Here is a 14,132-nt window from a genome sequence, read left to right on the forward strand (position 1 = left end):
GATAGGGGCATCAGGTGTCAGCAGAGAGCACTGTGGACAAGACAAAAAAGAAATTCAGAAATTCAAAAATAAAAGAATTTCCTCTGTAGATTTCCTCTGTAGCACACAGTACTAAAAAGCATACAGTACTAAAAAGTACTGGAAGTGTAAAGATTTTTTAATAGAATTAATTTACAAATCTGTGTAACTTTCTGGCACCAGTTGATAAAAAAAAAAAAAGTTTTCCACTGGAGTACCCCTTAAGACACTACCCTGAGTAATGGGGGAGGGGGGGGGGTCGTTAGCTGGCCCCACCTTTGGGTATAATAGCCCAATGAACTCACAGTAACATAGGAATCTACAATGCTGTTAGTTCAGGTCATCAGTCCTGACATGACGGCTTTAATTCCAATTCCCATTGACATAAAAAAAGGCAGACTGATGAAACATAAAGCTTAAATGATGATATGTATGTAAGTAGTCACAGCTGCTATATATGACTTACTTTACATCCTCCAACTTCCTTGTGAGGACTGATCCAACTGTTGAAATGGCAGCCGAGGCCTTCTGCCCGGCCTGGGACAGGGTTTCTGAAGTTTTCTTGTACCTAAAAAATGATAAATAATTCAGAATACATTCTATTATTCACAACATTAACAAGGACTTTGAGAACATACAATCCTAGGTTTACTCCCTTGTTACAGATCAAGGCACAATAACTGAGTGGAGGAGAATATCATGTAAGTGGGAACTGTCAAAAATAAAATAAAGACTTTTCATATGTCTATACTGCATATCAAAAGTTTTTATGGGTCAGGGTTTGGGTGTTTAGACTATCTGAAGGCTAGATAGAACAATGTTAAAATCTCAGATCAGTCAGGGTCTTGTTGCCTAGACCCTCACCAATCTGTAGATATGGCCAGGAGCCAGCGTGCTTCACTTCTCGACTCGGCTCTCAGTCATGTGGCAGGTAACTGGTTCCATAGACCAGTGTTTCCCAACCAGGGTGCCTCCGCCTGTTGCAATACTACAACTCCCAGCAGCTGGGAGTTGTAGTTTTGCAACAGCTGGAGGCACCCTGGTTGGAAAACACTGGCATAGACTATAATGGAGCCCGTCTCCTGTAATGAGCACCAAGCCACAGTGTGAAGCGCACTGCCATGTGCTTCACCCAGCTATATCTGCAAAACTATTGAAATGTCTGCATGACATCTCAGAAGTTGTTTTTTTTTCTTGTGACAGTAACACTTTAAAGGGAATGCATCAACTGAAAATGATAATTTATAAACCAAGATTTTAGGGGAATTTTTTTTTTGTTTGTTTTCTTAATTTTTTTTCTATGTTCCTACCTATAAAAATTCCTACCTATAATATTATAGTTTTCACTCGGACCATTACAGCTCTGACCGACTAAAAGTATCCTCCACTGAGCTTTGTTATCAGTATGATTAGAGCAGTGTTCCAAACTAGGGGGCCTCCAGCTGTTGCAAAACTACAACTTTCAGCATGCCCGGACAGCCAAAGGCTGTTCGGACATGCTGGGACTTGTAGTTTTGCAACAGCTGGAGGCACACTGGTTGGGAAACGCTGCATTAGAGGGATGGCTTACAGTGACTGTTTTACCACCAAAAACAACGAGATCAGATCTGGAGGAGGAATTGACTGCACCAGGATCTGCATGAAATTTGTAGTGTGCACAGGGCCTTACTCTTGTGTAAATGATTCCTAAGCTGTTCTGTGTGCTGCATGTTCTCAGACTGGAAAATTATCTGGGACGATGCATTTTCAACCCTTCCTACACTTTGTATGATAGAACAATGATTTTTTTTTTTTATAAACAAATTTTAATGTAGAAATACTCTCATTCCATTAATGTACTTTTGCTCAGCTGCTCTTTGTTAGGAAATAAACCCTAAGCGCTTCTAGACAAAAAACTAAAGGGGACACAGAAGTGAGCGGCGAGGTTTCCCAGCTCGGGGCTAATAATAATGATTGCAGCTCATGTGACATTGGAATAACACAAGCTTATTAACCATTTACTGCAGTCACACAATGCCGAGCAGCCAGCCAGGCTGGAAACGTCACGGACAGATCTGATGAATCCAACAGGGAAATCAAATTAACCCCCTGTAGTCCATAGAAACCGAGGCTCAGAAACAAGCAGTACACTGTGAGGTCTTGTTCACATGTGACAGCCGTAGTACAGTTTGTTGCGATTTGCGCAAATCATTCACATAAGGGATCAAAACCAGAATATGTACGTACACCAAAACTTACACAGGTTAACACTGGCTATATTTAGGAGTTTAGTAATGTAATATACAGACCCCTATTCTAATATTAAAAGGGGTACTCCATTGAAAAACTTTAACTGAACTGGTGCCAGAAAGTTAAACAGATTTGTGAATTACTTCTATTAAAATTTACATTCTGGCACCAGTTGATAAAAAAAAAAAAAAAAAAAAAAAAAAAAAGTTATCCACCGGAGTACCCCTTTAAGGACTCTATACTGAAAGGGATGGTTCCCCAGGACTGGAATATAGCAAATCTGGTGCCAATATTTAAAAAGGGTCCAAAAGGTGACCCCAGGAATTATAGTGTTAACTTAACCTCAGTTGTAAGTAAATTGAGGTTTTTCTAAGAGATGCTATATTGAAATATCTTAATGAATTTAAATGTATGACTCCATATCAACATGGATATATGAGGGATCGGACCTGTCAAACTAACCTGATCAGCTTTTTTGAGGAGGTGAGCTCCAGACTGGACCAGGGGGAATCACTGGATGTCGTATATCTGGATTTTTCCAAAGCATTTGATACAGTGCCACATAAAAGGTTGGTGCATAAAATGAGAAGGTTTGGGCTGGGGGAGAATGTGTGTAAGTGGGTAAGTAACTGGCTCAATGATAGGAAACAGAGGGTGGTTATTAATGGTACTTATTCTGATTGGGTGACTGTTACTAGTGGGGTACCACAGGGGTCAAGTCTTTGGTCTTTTTTTTTTTTTTTTTTTAATATATTTATTAATGACCTTTGATGGTATTGAGTCAATTCTTATTTCATGGTCAATGTCCTAGAAACAAATCTTTCGCCACATAATCAACAATAATTGTGAAACATTAATGGATTGTACAAATTGAACATACACGTTGGTGGAGGCCACATCCTGCAACCCTTTAGAAATATTTTGTTTCAGTTCTGCCAATGGGGTAACTCCAAGTTTCCTTTTGATTTCTGCTAGATGCCGCTCCTTTGCAGCTAAGACTTGACTGAGTGTTTGTATCTCTTCTTCTACCTAAAACAAGAAGACGTTTATAATGCAGTATATATTAGATTATGATAAATAGTACATAGATATCAACTTCTGAGCTTCTGTTGCCCTTGAAGGATGTTTAGATATCAGCAAGAGCTGGGACTGTGTCCTAAAGAGGATTCAGTTTAACACAAGTGCAGAACTTGCTCAGGAATAGCAGCAGACAGGTGTCCGTGCATCTGTACAGGGAGCGAAAAGTTTTGGAGGTGTCTGGTGTCTGGCTTTAAAGAAACCCCTTTTCTCCAAGAAAATGATCAAGGACAGACTGACATTCAGTGGGAAGTATTGGACTGGACTGCAGAGGACCATGGTAAAGTTATTTTGTCTGACAAAAACCCCTTCAGAACGACTGTCCGGAGGAAAAAAAGGTAAACACTACCATGAGTCCTGTGTCATCCCAACAGTAAAGCATCCGGACACCATTAATGTGTGGAGTTGCTTTTCATCCAATGTTTCACTCACAATTTTGCCTAAGAGCAATGCCATAAATAGAAATTGGTATTTAAACATCCTCCAGGAGCAACTTCTGCCAATGATCCAGAAGCAATTAAAGAGTCCCTGTCATCAAAACATATTTTCTAAACTAACTCAGATTATATTCCCTAACTACTTCTAACACCCCTCCTGCCCTTAAAATTTTTTCTGAGCTTTAAAAAGCTGTGTATCATACCCTTCCCCTTGCTCACATTGTGTGAGCTCTTGGCAGGAAAAATTGGGCGTTCCCCAGCAGGCGCAATGTCACTGAAGCCTGAGAGAGCTGTGCCTTTCCATGCCATGGACGCACTTCCTGAGTTTGGACTTCTGCAAGTCCGGGAGGAGACCAAGCTAACTGTTTGACTTGCACAGGGAACAGAACAGAGACACCTAGTGGTCATTTTTTCAATCACATTTGAAACATATAAAGGTTGAGAATTTTTACAGCAAGTAAATAGCAAAGTGTCTCATAATTACATAAGGAACATTATATTAAAAGTTTAGTGTGGTGACCGGTACTCTAAGTGATGGACAATGTTTCTCCCAGCATGACAAAAACCATGTCACAGGGCAAAAGTGATAAGTAATTGGCTTGGGGAACAAAACATTACATTTTGGGATCATTAACTGGAAACTCCCCAGATCTCAAGCCCATTGAGAACCTCTGGTCAATCCTCAAAAAGCGGTAGGTCAAATAACAACACAAAAATTGTGATTAAATTCAAGCACTAATTGGGTAAGAATAGGTTAACATCAGACAGGTTTTGGCCCAGAAGCTGTAAGTTCTTGGCCTAGGACAGCACAAGGCCACAATACATGATATGTGAAGGAGTCTGGCAGCCAATCCTGACGCCCATCTGATCAGCTCATAATGAAGCACAACGATAATTTGCTATGGGTAGAGATAAGTGAATCCACAGTAAGATTTTATCAACTTAAATCTAGTGAATCAGCTATAGAGTTATTTAGACTTGTAAAAGCTGTTCCTCTTTCTAAGTGTTAGGAAACTACAGAATTTCCAAGCAGAATTCCGCACAGAATATCCAGTGCAGCAACGTTTTCAATAAAATTCTGCTCCACTGTGCACGCTGTCGAATTTTCACAGCGGAAAATTCCGCCATGGAAATTCACATTCCGGACCCTTCTTAAAGAATTAACCGATTCCGATTTTGGATCTGCTGGAAAATACATTGTCGTCAATGGTGACACCGCACGCCTGTTCTCTGGATGGATTTTCTATAGTGTGAACCCTTAGATTCCCTAGAGAAGTCTAGAGTGAGACTAACCACAGTCAGAGGGAATCGGAATGACTTCTAATAAATCTGCCATTGATTCATTTAGTCTTGTAGATTTGAGCTTGTTAAAGGGGTTATCCAGGAAAAAACTTTTTTTTATATAGCAACTGGCTCCAGAAAGTTAAACAGATTTGTAAATTACTTCTATTAAAAAATCTTAATCCTTTCAGTACTTATGAGCTTCTGAAGTTCAGGTTGTTCTTTTCTGTCTAAGTGCTCTCTGATGACATGTGTCTGGGGAACCGCCCAGTTTAGAAGAGGTTTGCTATGGGAATTTGCTTCTAAACTGGGCGGTTCCCGAGACACGTGTCATCAGACAGCACTTAGACAGAAAAGAACAACCTTAACTTCAGAAGCTCAAAAGTACTGAAAGGATTAAGATTTTTTAATAGAAGTAATTTACAAATCTGTTTAACTTTCTGGAGCCAGTTGATATATATAAAAAAGTTTTTTCCTGGAATACCCCTTTAAATCTTCCCATATTTGTTTAACTCCAGCTCTAGACTCCTCATCGATAGAAACCCCTTTTTACCTTCTCGAGCTCTTTTTGTAAGTGTTCCTGTTCCTCCTCTGATAAGGTCTCTGTTACTGTAGCAGCTGCATCTTCTCCCTCTGGTATAGGTTCGGACTTTAGGAGATCTATTTACATAAATGTAAAAAAAAAAAAAAAACTGAAATAACATTGTAGCAAGTGTGTATACATTTGTTTACTTGTAATGTGCCATCTGGTTAATATATGGTTATAGAGCGCTTGTAGGTGTTCAATTTGTCAGAATAGTATCTAGAAAACCATATACAGTGGTCCCTCAAGTTACAATATTAATTGGTTCTGGGACAACCATTGTATGTTGAAACCATTGTATGTTGAGACCATAACTCTATGGAAACCTGATAATTGGTTCTAAAGATCCAAAATGTCATCCAAAAATAGGAAAAAGTGAGAATTAAAGAAAAATAAGTAGATAACTAATATAGATAAAGCAAATCCTTACATATAAAAGTAAGAAAGATCTGCTGGGAGCTGTAAATCACTGTCTATGTCAGTGTTTTCCAAGCAGGGAGCCTCCAGCTGTTGCAAAAGCTGGGGCACCCTGTTTGGGAAACACTGGTCTATGTAGAGGACAGGAGCTTCTTCAGGGTCCTGTACAGTACATGGTGTCCTAAAAAAGTAACATGGAGCCGCCCTCACCTGGTGTTCAAAGGAGCAGGTAACCCTGGTACAGGTAGAGAGTAGAGAATGTGTAATACCTCCCTGTACTGTAGGGGGCGCTACCAGACATCAGTCAGTGCATACACTTCAGTAATACAGGGGTTTTACCAGTGAATGCTCATTCTGATTGGTCGGTTCTTCCAGCCATTGACAAGTTTCACAGATTCACTGTACATTGTATGTTGAGTCTGGTTTCAAGTTACAATGGTCCAGAAAAGACCATTGTATGTTGAAACTATTGTATGTTGAGGCCATTGTAAGTTGAGAGATTAGTGTATTTTTAGCATTGTCCACCAGTCATGAGACCATTGCATAAATGACCAAAAAAATAAAAAATTTAAGCAATACATTCATAATATGCAGCATATAAATATGCATAGTATGAATTTACCACTTCATAGTAAATCCCCAATAATTCACATCTTCTAACCCGCACAATTCAGATCAAGGCTGTATTTTATTAGTACCTAAAAATATTTACAAAATGATATTGTAGAAAACATGTGCTTTAGAACTGTATTGAGAGCTAAGTCATTGCTTGCGTTACATCACTAATAAATAAAAATGAGAAATTATAAACCGTTCAACGCTGTTATACACAGTCTAACCAACCCCAAACTGGTGGCAGCTGAACACAAATATGATTACTGCCCGCTGAAAATATTCATGAATTACGGTATATAAGTAAAATTTAATCAGAGTCGGCGACTTTATAATGTATTCCTGGAACGAACCCCAGGAGGATTATGCAATTAGTGCGAATATTTTTAAATTTTCCAGGGATGTGTGAAAATAGCTTATACTTCGAGACTTTTATATCAAATTTAGATATAATAAGTGTGTACATTGATTATTTTCTTTACTTTAGAACAGTGATCTTGAACCTGTGGGTCTCAAGCTGTTGCAAAACTACAACTCCCATCATGCCCGGACAGCGGCACTTAAAGGGGTACTCCGGTGAAAACCTTTTTTCTTTTAAATCAACTGGTGCCAGAAAGTTAAACATATTTGTAAATGACTTCTATTAAAAAATCTTAATCCTTCCAGTACTTATTAGCTGCTAAATGCTACAGAGGAAATTCCTTTCTTTTTGGAACACTGATGACATCACAAGCACAGTGCTCTCTGCTGACATCTCTGTCCATTTTAGCAACCGTGCAAAGCAGATGTATGTTATGGGCAGCATGGTGGCTCAGTGGTTAGCACTGCTGCCTTGCAGCTCTGGGGCCTTGGGTTCAAATCCCACTAAGGACAACAATAAATAAAGAGTTATTATTATTATTATTATAATGACGTCAGCAAAGAGAACTGTGCTCGTGATGTCATCAGAGAATTCCAAAAAGAAAAGAATTTCCTCTGTAGTATTCAGTAGCTAATAAGTACAGGAAGGAATAAGATTTTTTTATAGAAGTAATGTACAAATCTGTTTAACTTTATGGCACCAGTTGATTTAAAAGAAAAAAGGTTTTCACCAGAGTACCCCTTTAAGCAGTAAAAGGAGCTAAAAGTCAGAATTTGTGAATGTTTAGGAATAGCAGACATTGCAAACCTATTCCTCAAACTGTTTTTTTGTGCTAATCATTGACCAAGCTGGTTATAAGGAGAAAAGCATTAAAGGGGTACTCCACTGAAAAACTTTTTTTTTTTTTTTTAAATCAACTGGTCCCAAAAAGTTAAACAGATTTGTAAATGAATTTAAACAGTAACCAACCCCTCAAGACAAGTAGCAGTTACCTGATACATAGATGAACTATACACAATAATAGATACCTTGATCGTGCTTCAATTACAAGATACAAATTTTGAAAAATATATAATTATTTTATTTAAAATATCAGATAGAATATTTTAGCCTCATAGCACAGGGCCCTTGTGCAGAGGAAATCGGATATAATAATTAAAACATAAAATCAAATTGAGAACAAACACCGATAACTAACATTGAAGGAATGATATGAAATTTGATGACACTTTCGGCAATCCGGCAACTGATAGTCCAGAAATGATCTAAAGTCCCGTAAATTATATAGGATTCCGGTCTATTGAATGCAAATAGATGAAGTATAGGTACCAGCCTGATGAGAGTCCCAACATAGCGTCACCTGAGGATAAATGGTGAGGTCCGCAAGTCCTGGATGGTAAAAGACACTGGCGTGCATCACCGCGGCGGTCTGCCAGCCACAGACCAGATTGAATAGAAGCTGCTTCCAAGATCGTTCGGTGTAGATGGTATCAAGCGATGGATTGATGGAGACCTCGTGGTATCCTGATGGCGTGTGATGTACATGCCTACTGAGGAAAGGGCCGTGTTTTACATATAAGAGCCCTGAAACGCGTCTAGGTGTATCCAAGTTATCTTTACACCATCGATACCTAACCACGCACTTACCTGAAGATTCTGACCAGTCTTGAATACTTTGTGCTACACCAGCAACACCATCTGAGTCCAACCTCCAGGCAGCATTGCCAAGCGCCTGTGACATCACACACCATCAGGATACCACGAGGTCTCCATCAATCCATCGCCTGATACCATCTACAGTGAACGATCTTGGAAGCGGCTTCTATTCAATCCGGTCTGTAGCAGGCAGACCGCCGCGGTGACGCATGTCAGCGTCTTTTACCATCCAGGACTTGCGGACCTCACCATCTATCCTCAGGTGACGCTATGTTGGGACTCGCGTCAGGCTGGTAACTATACTTCATCTATTTGCATTCAGTATACCGGAATCCCATATCATTTACGGGACTTTAGATCATTTCTGGACTATCAGTTGCCGGATTGCCGAAAGTATCATCAAATTTCATATTATTCCTTCAATGTTAGTTATCGGTGTTTGTTCTCAATTTGATTTTATGTTTTAATTATTATATCTGATTTCCTCTGCACAAGGGCCCTGTGCTATGAGGCTAAAATATTCTATCTGATATTTTAAATAAAATAATTATATATTTTTCAAAATTTGTATCTTGTAATTGAAGCACGATCAAGGTATATATTATTGTATATAGTTTATCTATGTATCAGGTAACTGCTACTTGTCTTGAGGGGTTGGTTACTGTTTACATTTATTTTGCATACCCCAACACCAGGTGTAGGTGTACAACCTCCTTACCTCGGCTAGTTAATTGTGAGCTGCACATTCCTTTTTTAGATTTGTAAATTACTTCTATTTAAAAATCTTAATCCTACCAGTAATTATCAGCTGCGGTATGTTCCAGAGGAAGTTCTTTTCTTTTTGAATTTCATTTCTGTCTGACCACAGTGCTCTCTGCTGACACCTCTGTCCATTTTAGGAACTGTCCAGAGTAGGAGCAAATCCCCATAGCAAACCTATACTGCTCATAACAGTTCCTAAAATGGACAGGGGTGTCAGCAGAGAGCACTGTGGTCAGACAGAAAAGGTTAAGAAGATCTTTACTACACTGGATGCAATTTGTACATGTCAATAAGCATCCCCAATATTAATTAAAAAAAATTCTGAGACCTGTATGTATGTAAATATATGTTTGTATGCATGAATACTTGTATGTGCAGGTCATTTGCTAATTTGCTTTCATAGGTGTTGGCCCTCTGTCTAGGGCAGGCAAGCAACCACTAGGGGAAAACTACCCACAAGGGGTCCTACACACAGGGAGGAAACTGCGTATGAGCAGGGTCAGTGTGTCCCATGGCAAAACCAAAAAAAGGCTGGCCTGAGAAATTTTTTTTTATAAATAAATAAAAGGCTGGAAAACACTAGCAAGTAAAAGTTGACTAATGCATATGTATTTGGAAAGTATATCAACATTGCAATACAATTATCCTGAATCGGCCATAAGTATTTTATAATCTGTATTTATATGATTAGGGAGCCATTAGAAATTTGAGCTAATCTACAATAATTTGTTGAACCTGTATCTAATGAATTGACTGTCAATTTATTTAATCTTGTAAAAATCCTCTGGATTTCCTAGAATTTTTATTCCCCGAAGTCTGTAATGGAAGGGTCCTTGTACACTGAATTTCCTCAGCGGATCCACACTGCCTAGAATCAGAGCTTATTTTGCACTATATTTTACCACTGAAATAAGCATTGGAAATAAAAGTCCTATTGACTAATGGGAGTTTCCAAGCAGAACCTATGGATAGAAAGAACATGATCATTATTTCGGCAAAATCCAGATCTGCACTGAAAGTTCCACTAAGGAACCTCTATGGTGTGCACTGAGCAGCAGAATCCCATTCACATTATTGGGATTCTGCTAAAAACTTGGAAATTTCAAATGAAGATTCCTCAGTGTACGTGGACCCTGACCGTCCAGAGTTTCGCTCCAACCTTCTCTCGGGCTAGGGAACAGCAAAATGACTTTTACACAACTAATTGACAGCAAATATTTTAGATTATGTACATTTGCTCAACTCTAATCCTAAAATCTTTATCATTGTTATTATTAGTTCTTCTCATAACGCTATTCTGCAGCACTTTACAGAGAATCATTACTGACACAGGCTGTGTGTTATGAAGGCTCACTAATCCAAATTTATGGAGTTTGTAGCTATAAATTGAAGTCAAAACCATTTATAAATATGTGTGTATGTGTATATATTTTTTAAGGTCAAGTATTGACTATGGGGTAGACATTGTTCTGGATGTCATCCTGCTAAAGAACACTATAGTCATCCCATATCAAAATTAGAAATTTACAATACGTATAGATTTCATTCACTCTCTCAGAATATGATATCATTATAGGATCATAAAGGATTTCCCTTTAGGAAAATCTTATAGAAATTGTTTGCACAGATCTTTTGCTTTAGAAGTTCATAGACTAACTATATGGGGGAAATGCTACCTACACATCCAGGCATAACTCCTAGGCGTCAAGAGAAAACAAAATTATATGTTACCCTTGCCAAAACGAGTTGGTGAATCCGGAGGAGTGTTACTCAGCCGAGGCGACAGGAAGAGATAATTCCTATTGACTCCACAGTCAAAATTGAAAGGTGACTTATAGTCATCTTGTAGGTCAAAATCCTTAGAATCCATTCGATCGGATTGTCCTAGTGGTTCATTGTCTCCCTCTACAGAAGATAACCCTTTCTTATAGATGTCCTCCAGCAAGCTACTTCTCTTCTGCCACTTTTCTTCTTTTTGTCTATTGAACAAGGCCACAATGCATTCCGAGATTGAAGTGAAGATCCATCCCAGCTCACATGACCGTATCACCCGGCTATTTAATCAGTTACTTCCCTGTAAGAGCTGTCCTGCCTAGACGATGCTTGGCTTACCAGGTTAAAAGCTAAAAATCTGCCTCAATTGTCTCGACATTCCTGATACGGTTCTTCTGAGATGGAATATCGGGCTACCTCTTCCCTGTGGGCTTTTCAACCAAGTTGGCTCAATGGTTCAGGAAAAATCATTGCAGACATTTAATTTAGTAAAAATATCAGCTGATCTCGTATGCAAAACCAGGACCTTGTTAATCTTCTAGGGCACAAACAGATTACTGTGCGATACCGTTTGGTGCACACCATCTGTGCAGGCGCTCGCTGAGGATGTGTGTGGACCCTGTGTGTGCTTCACTGTCCTCCAAATTCTATAATGTTTATAGAAATAGTGATATAGCCAAAAACCATCTCCAGCAAGGACATACACCGGATGCCCTAGAGCAAAGTGCTTTTCAATCAATGCATTACTTAATGCATCCTGGCCCTGCAAACCTCAGAGCCTTGGGAACGATCTGTCTCTTATGCTGGAGCACTGCAGATAATGCTCGGCGGTGTTAGGTGACAGCCATTAGCTCTTGACCTGGTTTTCCAGGCCACTTGGAGGAGCTGCAGTACAGGCCAAGAGCAGTGTAAATAATAGTAATGCATAACATATGGAGGCAAGAGGGAACACATGTATGGACTCGCCACCTTTACTCTAATTCAATAAGCTTTCAGCGCTGTAATAAATACGATTATCACATTAGCACCTGTTTTTGCTTCTTTTATTCTTATTGAAGAACATTTTTCTTAGTAAATCCTGTAGACACCTGTGACAGTTCAGCAAGTAAAACAAGCAGGTGAAAAATGCAGAAGTTCACATATGGTGCAGCTTTCTTTACATATTATAGAACTGTAATTAGAGCAATCACATGATATATATATTACAATGTGGAATATGCATAACCAGATTATTGTGCCTTTCCTTACTTGTGTCATGAGCAAAAATACAAGCCATCAATTCTTATAACACTAAATACTGAAGAAAATAATACTGAATGGTTTTTAATATTTTAACAATATAGCCAAAGTCAACATGCAGTGTCCCACTAGGATCCCTGAAGGCCCTGTGGTTGGGTGTTGTCTGACCAGTACCTTGTTGCACCCAAGTTTTAGTGTTCATGCTGCTCTCTACCGAATGCACCAATTTCATAATATTTTATGTGTAACTATGTTTTATAGTGCTTTATACTGTTAAGATTGCTGTAACTGTATGGTACAGCATATTTACATAGTTTGTAAGGCCAAAAATAAAAGACATACCCTTCCAGTTCGGACTATTTAGCCTATTAGGGTCTATTCACACGGCAGAATTTCCGCCCCAATTCCATTCCCGCTTGTGTGGATTTTGTGCTGAATTGGTGTGGAATCCAAGCAGAAATTCTGCATTAGTGTGAATGGGAGTGTGGACTTCCATAGAAGTGTATTGGGCTTTCATTTAAGGAGGAATTCTGCCATGTGAATAGACCCTTACTCTATAGTGTTGATCCAGAGGAAGTAAACAAAAAACTCCATAAAAAGGTGGAAGACAATTTTCTTAATTTTAGTGGTAAAAATTCCTTCCTAGAATCAAGAGACTATAACCTGTAATATAATTGCTCTCTAGAAATGCATCTAGGCCTCTTTTGAACTCTTTTATAGAGATTGTGATTGCAGCTTCCTCTTACAAAAAGCTTGATAGTCTTACTGCTCTTACAGTAAAGAATCCCCTTTCGTTCTGGTGTAGAAACATTTTTTCCTCTAGGTATTGAGGATGTATAAACCAGGTATAGCTGTAAGCAATGAAGGGTTAAAACATACACACACTGTTAGTAACCTGCCAGGGGGAAGGAGAAGCTTACTCAGGTCTAGCCTCTCTACTGAGAAAAAGGAAGTGTAAGAGGATGTATGAGACCAAGAGGATGTAAGTTCAGTGTATACTCTCTAAAAGATGTGCATAGGAAAAGTTGACCAGTTGCCCGCCCATACAACCAATCAGACTGCTTTTTTAATTTTTAAGAAGGCCTCTGAATAAAAGACGCCATCTGATTGGTTGCTATAGGAAACTTTTCCCCTGCACAGATTTTGATAAACCTTCTCGTATGCGAAAAGGAGGATGCCACAGAAAGTACTTACAGGAGTAGAGAAATCCTGTCAATCACAAAAGTGTCTGCTTCTGTACCACAGCACATGCACAGTCATGTGACCCTGTGACACACCGACCACCAGAGGCATGTTCATGGCTCAGACGCGTCAGCCACTGGTGGTCATTGCCATTGATTACCCATGAGGGGAAAGAACTAGGTTTATCCTGTAACTGCAGCAGAATGGGGCTTCTGAGTGCCAGAATGTGGAAATGTTGTTGAGTGCTCCCCACATTAGGGTTTAGGTTATAAACCAGTCCTACATAGGTGGAAAATTTCCTTTATACAAGATTTTGTTTTTATTTCTGTTAAGTAGCTTGCATGACCAAGACCACATGTATGGTTCCCCTCCCCTACCTCTGTATAGAGCTGTCTATTTTAATAGCTTCAAAATGCTGAAAGATATACTGAATATTTTCACATAAAACTTTGAGGGAAATTGATCAGTCTGTGTAATTCAAGTTCTTTTTTTTCCTCAGTTTGCC

The 14,132-nt window shown here is 39.0% G+C and overlaps 1 protein-coding gene across 3 annotated transcripts in view; it reads right to left on the reverse strand.

Moving 5' to 3' along the window:
* TPD52 (tumor protein D52) overlaps positions 1–14,132 on the reverse strand; it is an 88,169-nt gene that overhangs the window by 8,338 nt on the left and 65,699 nt on the right. Inside the window, exons 1-4 of one of the 3 annotated variants that reach the window (XM_056522212.1) lie at positions 11,165–11,514; positions 5,596–5,702; positions 3,128–3,276; positions 485–586 (exon numbers count right to left, since the gene is read on the reverse strand). In XM_056522212.1, the coding sequence (XP_056378187.1) occupies positions 485–586; positions 3,128–3,276; positions 5,596–5,702; positions 11,165–11,303 (497 nt within the window). In that variant the 5' untranslated portion in view covers positions 11,304–11,514. Of the gene's footprint in view, positions 1–484; positions 587–3,127; positions 3,277–5,595; positions 5,703–11,164; positions 11,515–14,132 lie in introns of those variants that run through there. The other 2 variants (XM_056522213.1, XM_056522214.1) reach the window with 2 other exon arrangements.

Source organism: Hyla sarda, chromosome 5 (genome assembly GCF_029499605.1).
Source record: "Hyla sarda isolate aHylSar1 chromosome 5, aHylSar1.hap1, whole genome shotgun sequence".
Classification (NCBI taxonomy): domain Eukaryota; kingdom Metazoa; phylum Chordata; class Amphibia; order Anura; family Hylidae; genus Hyla; species Hyla sarda.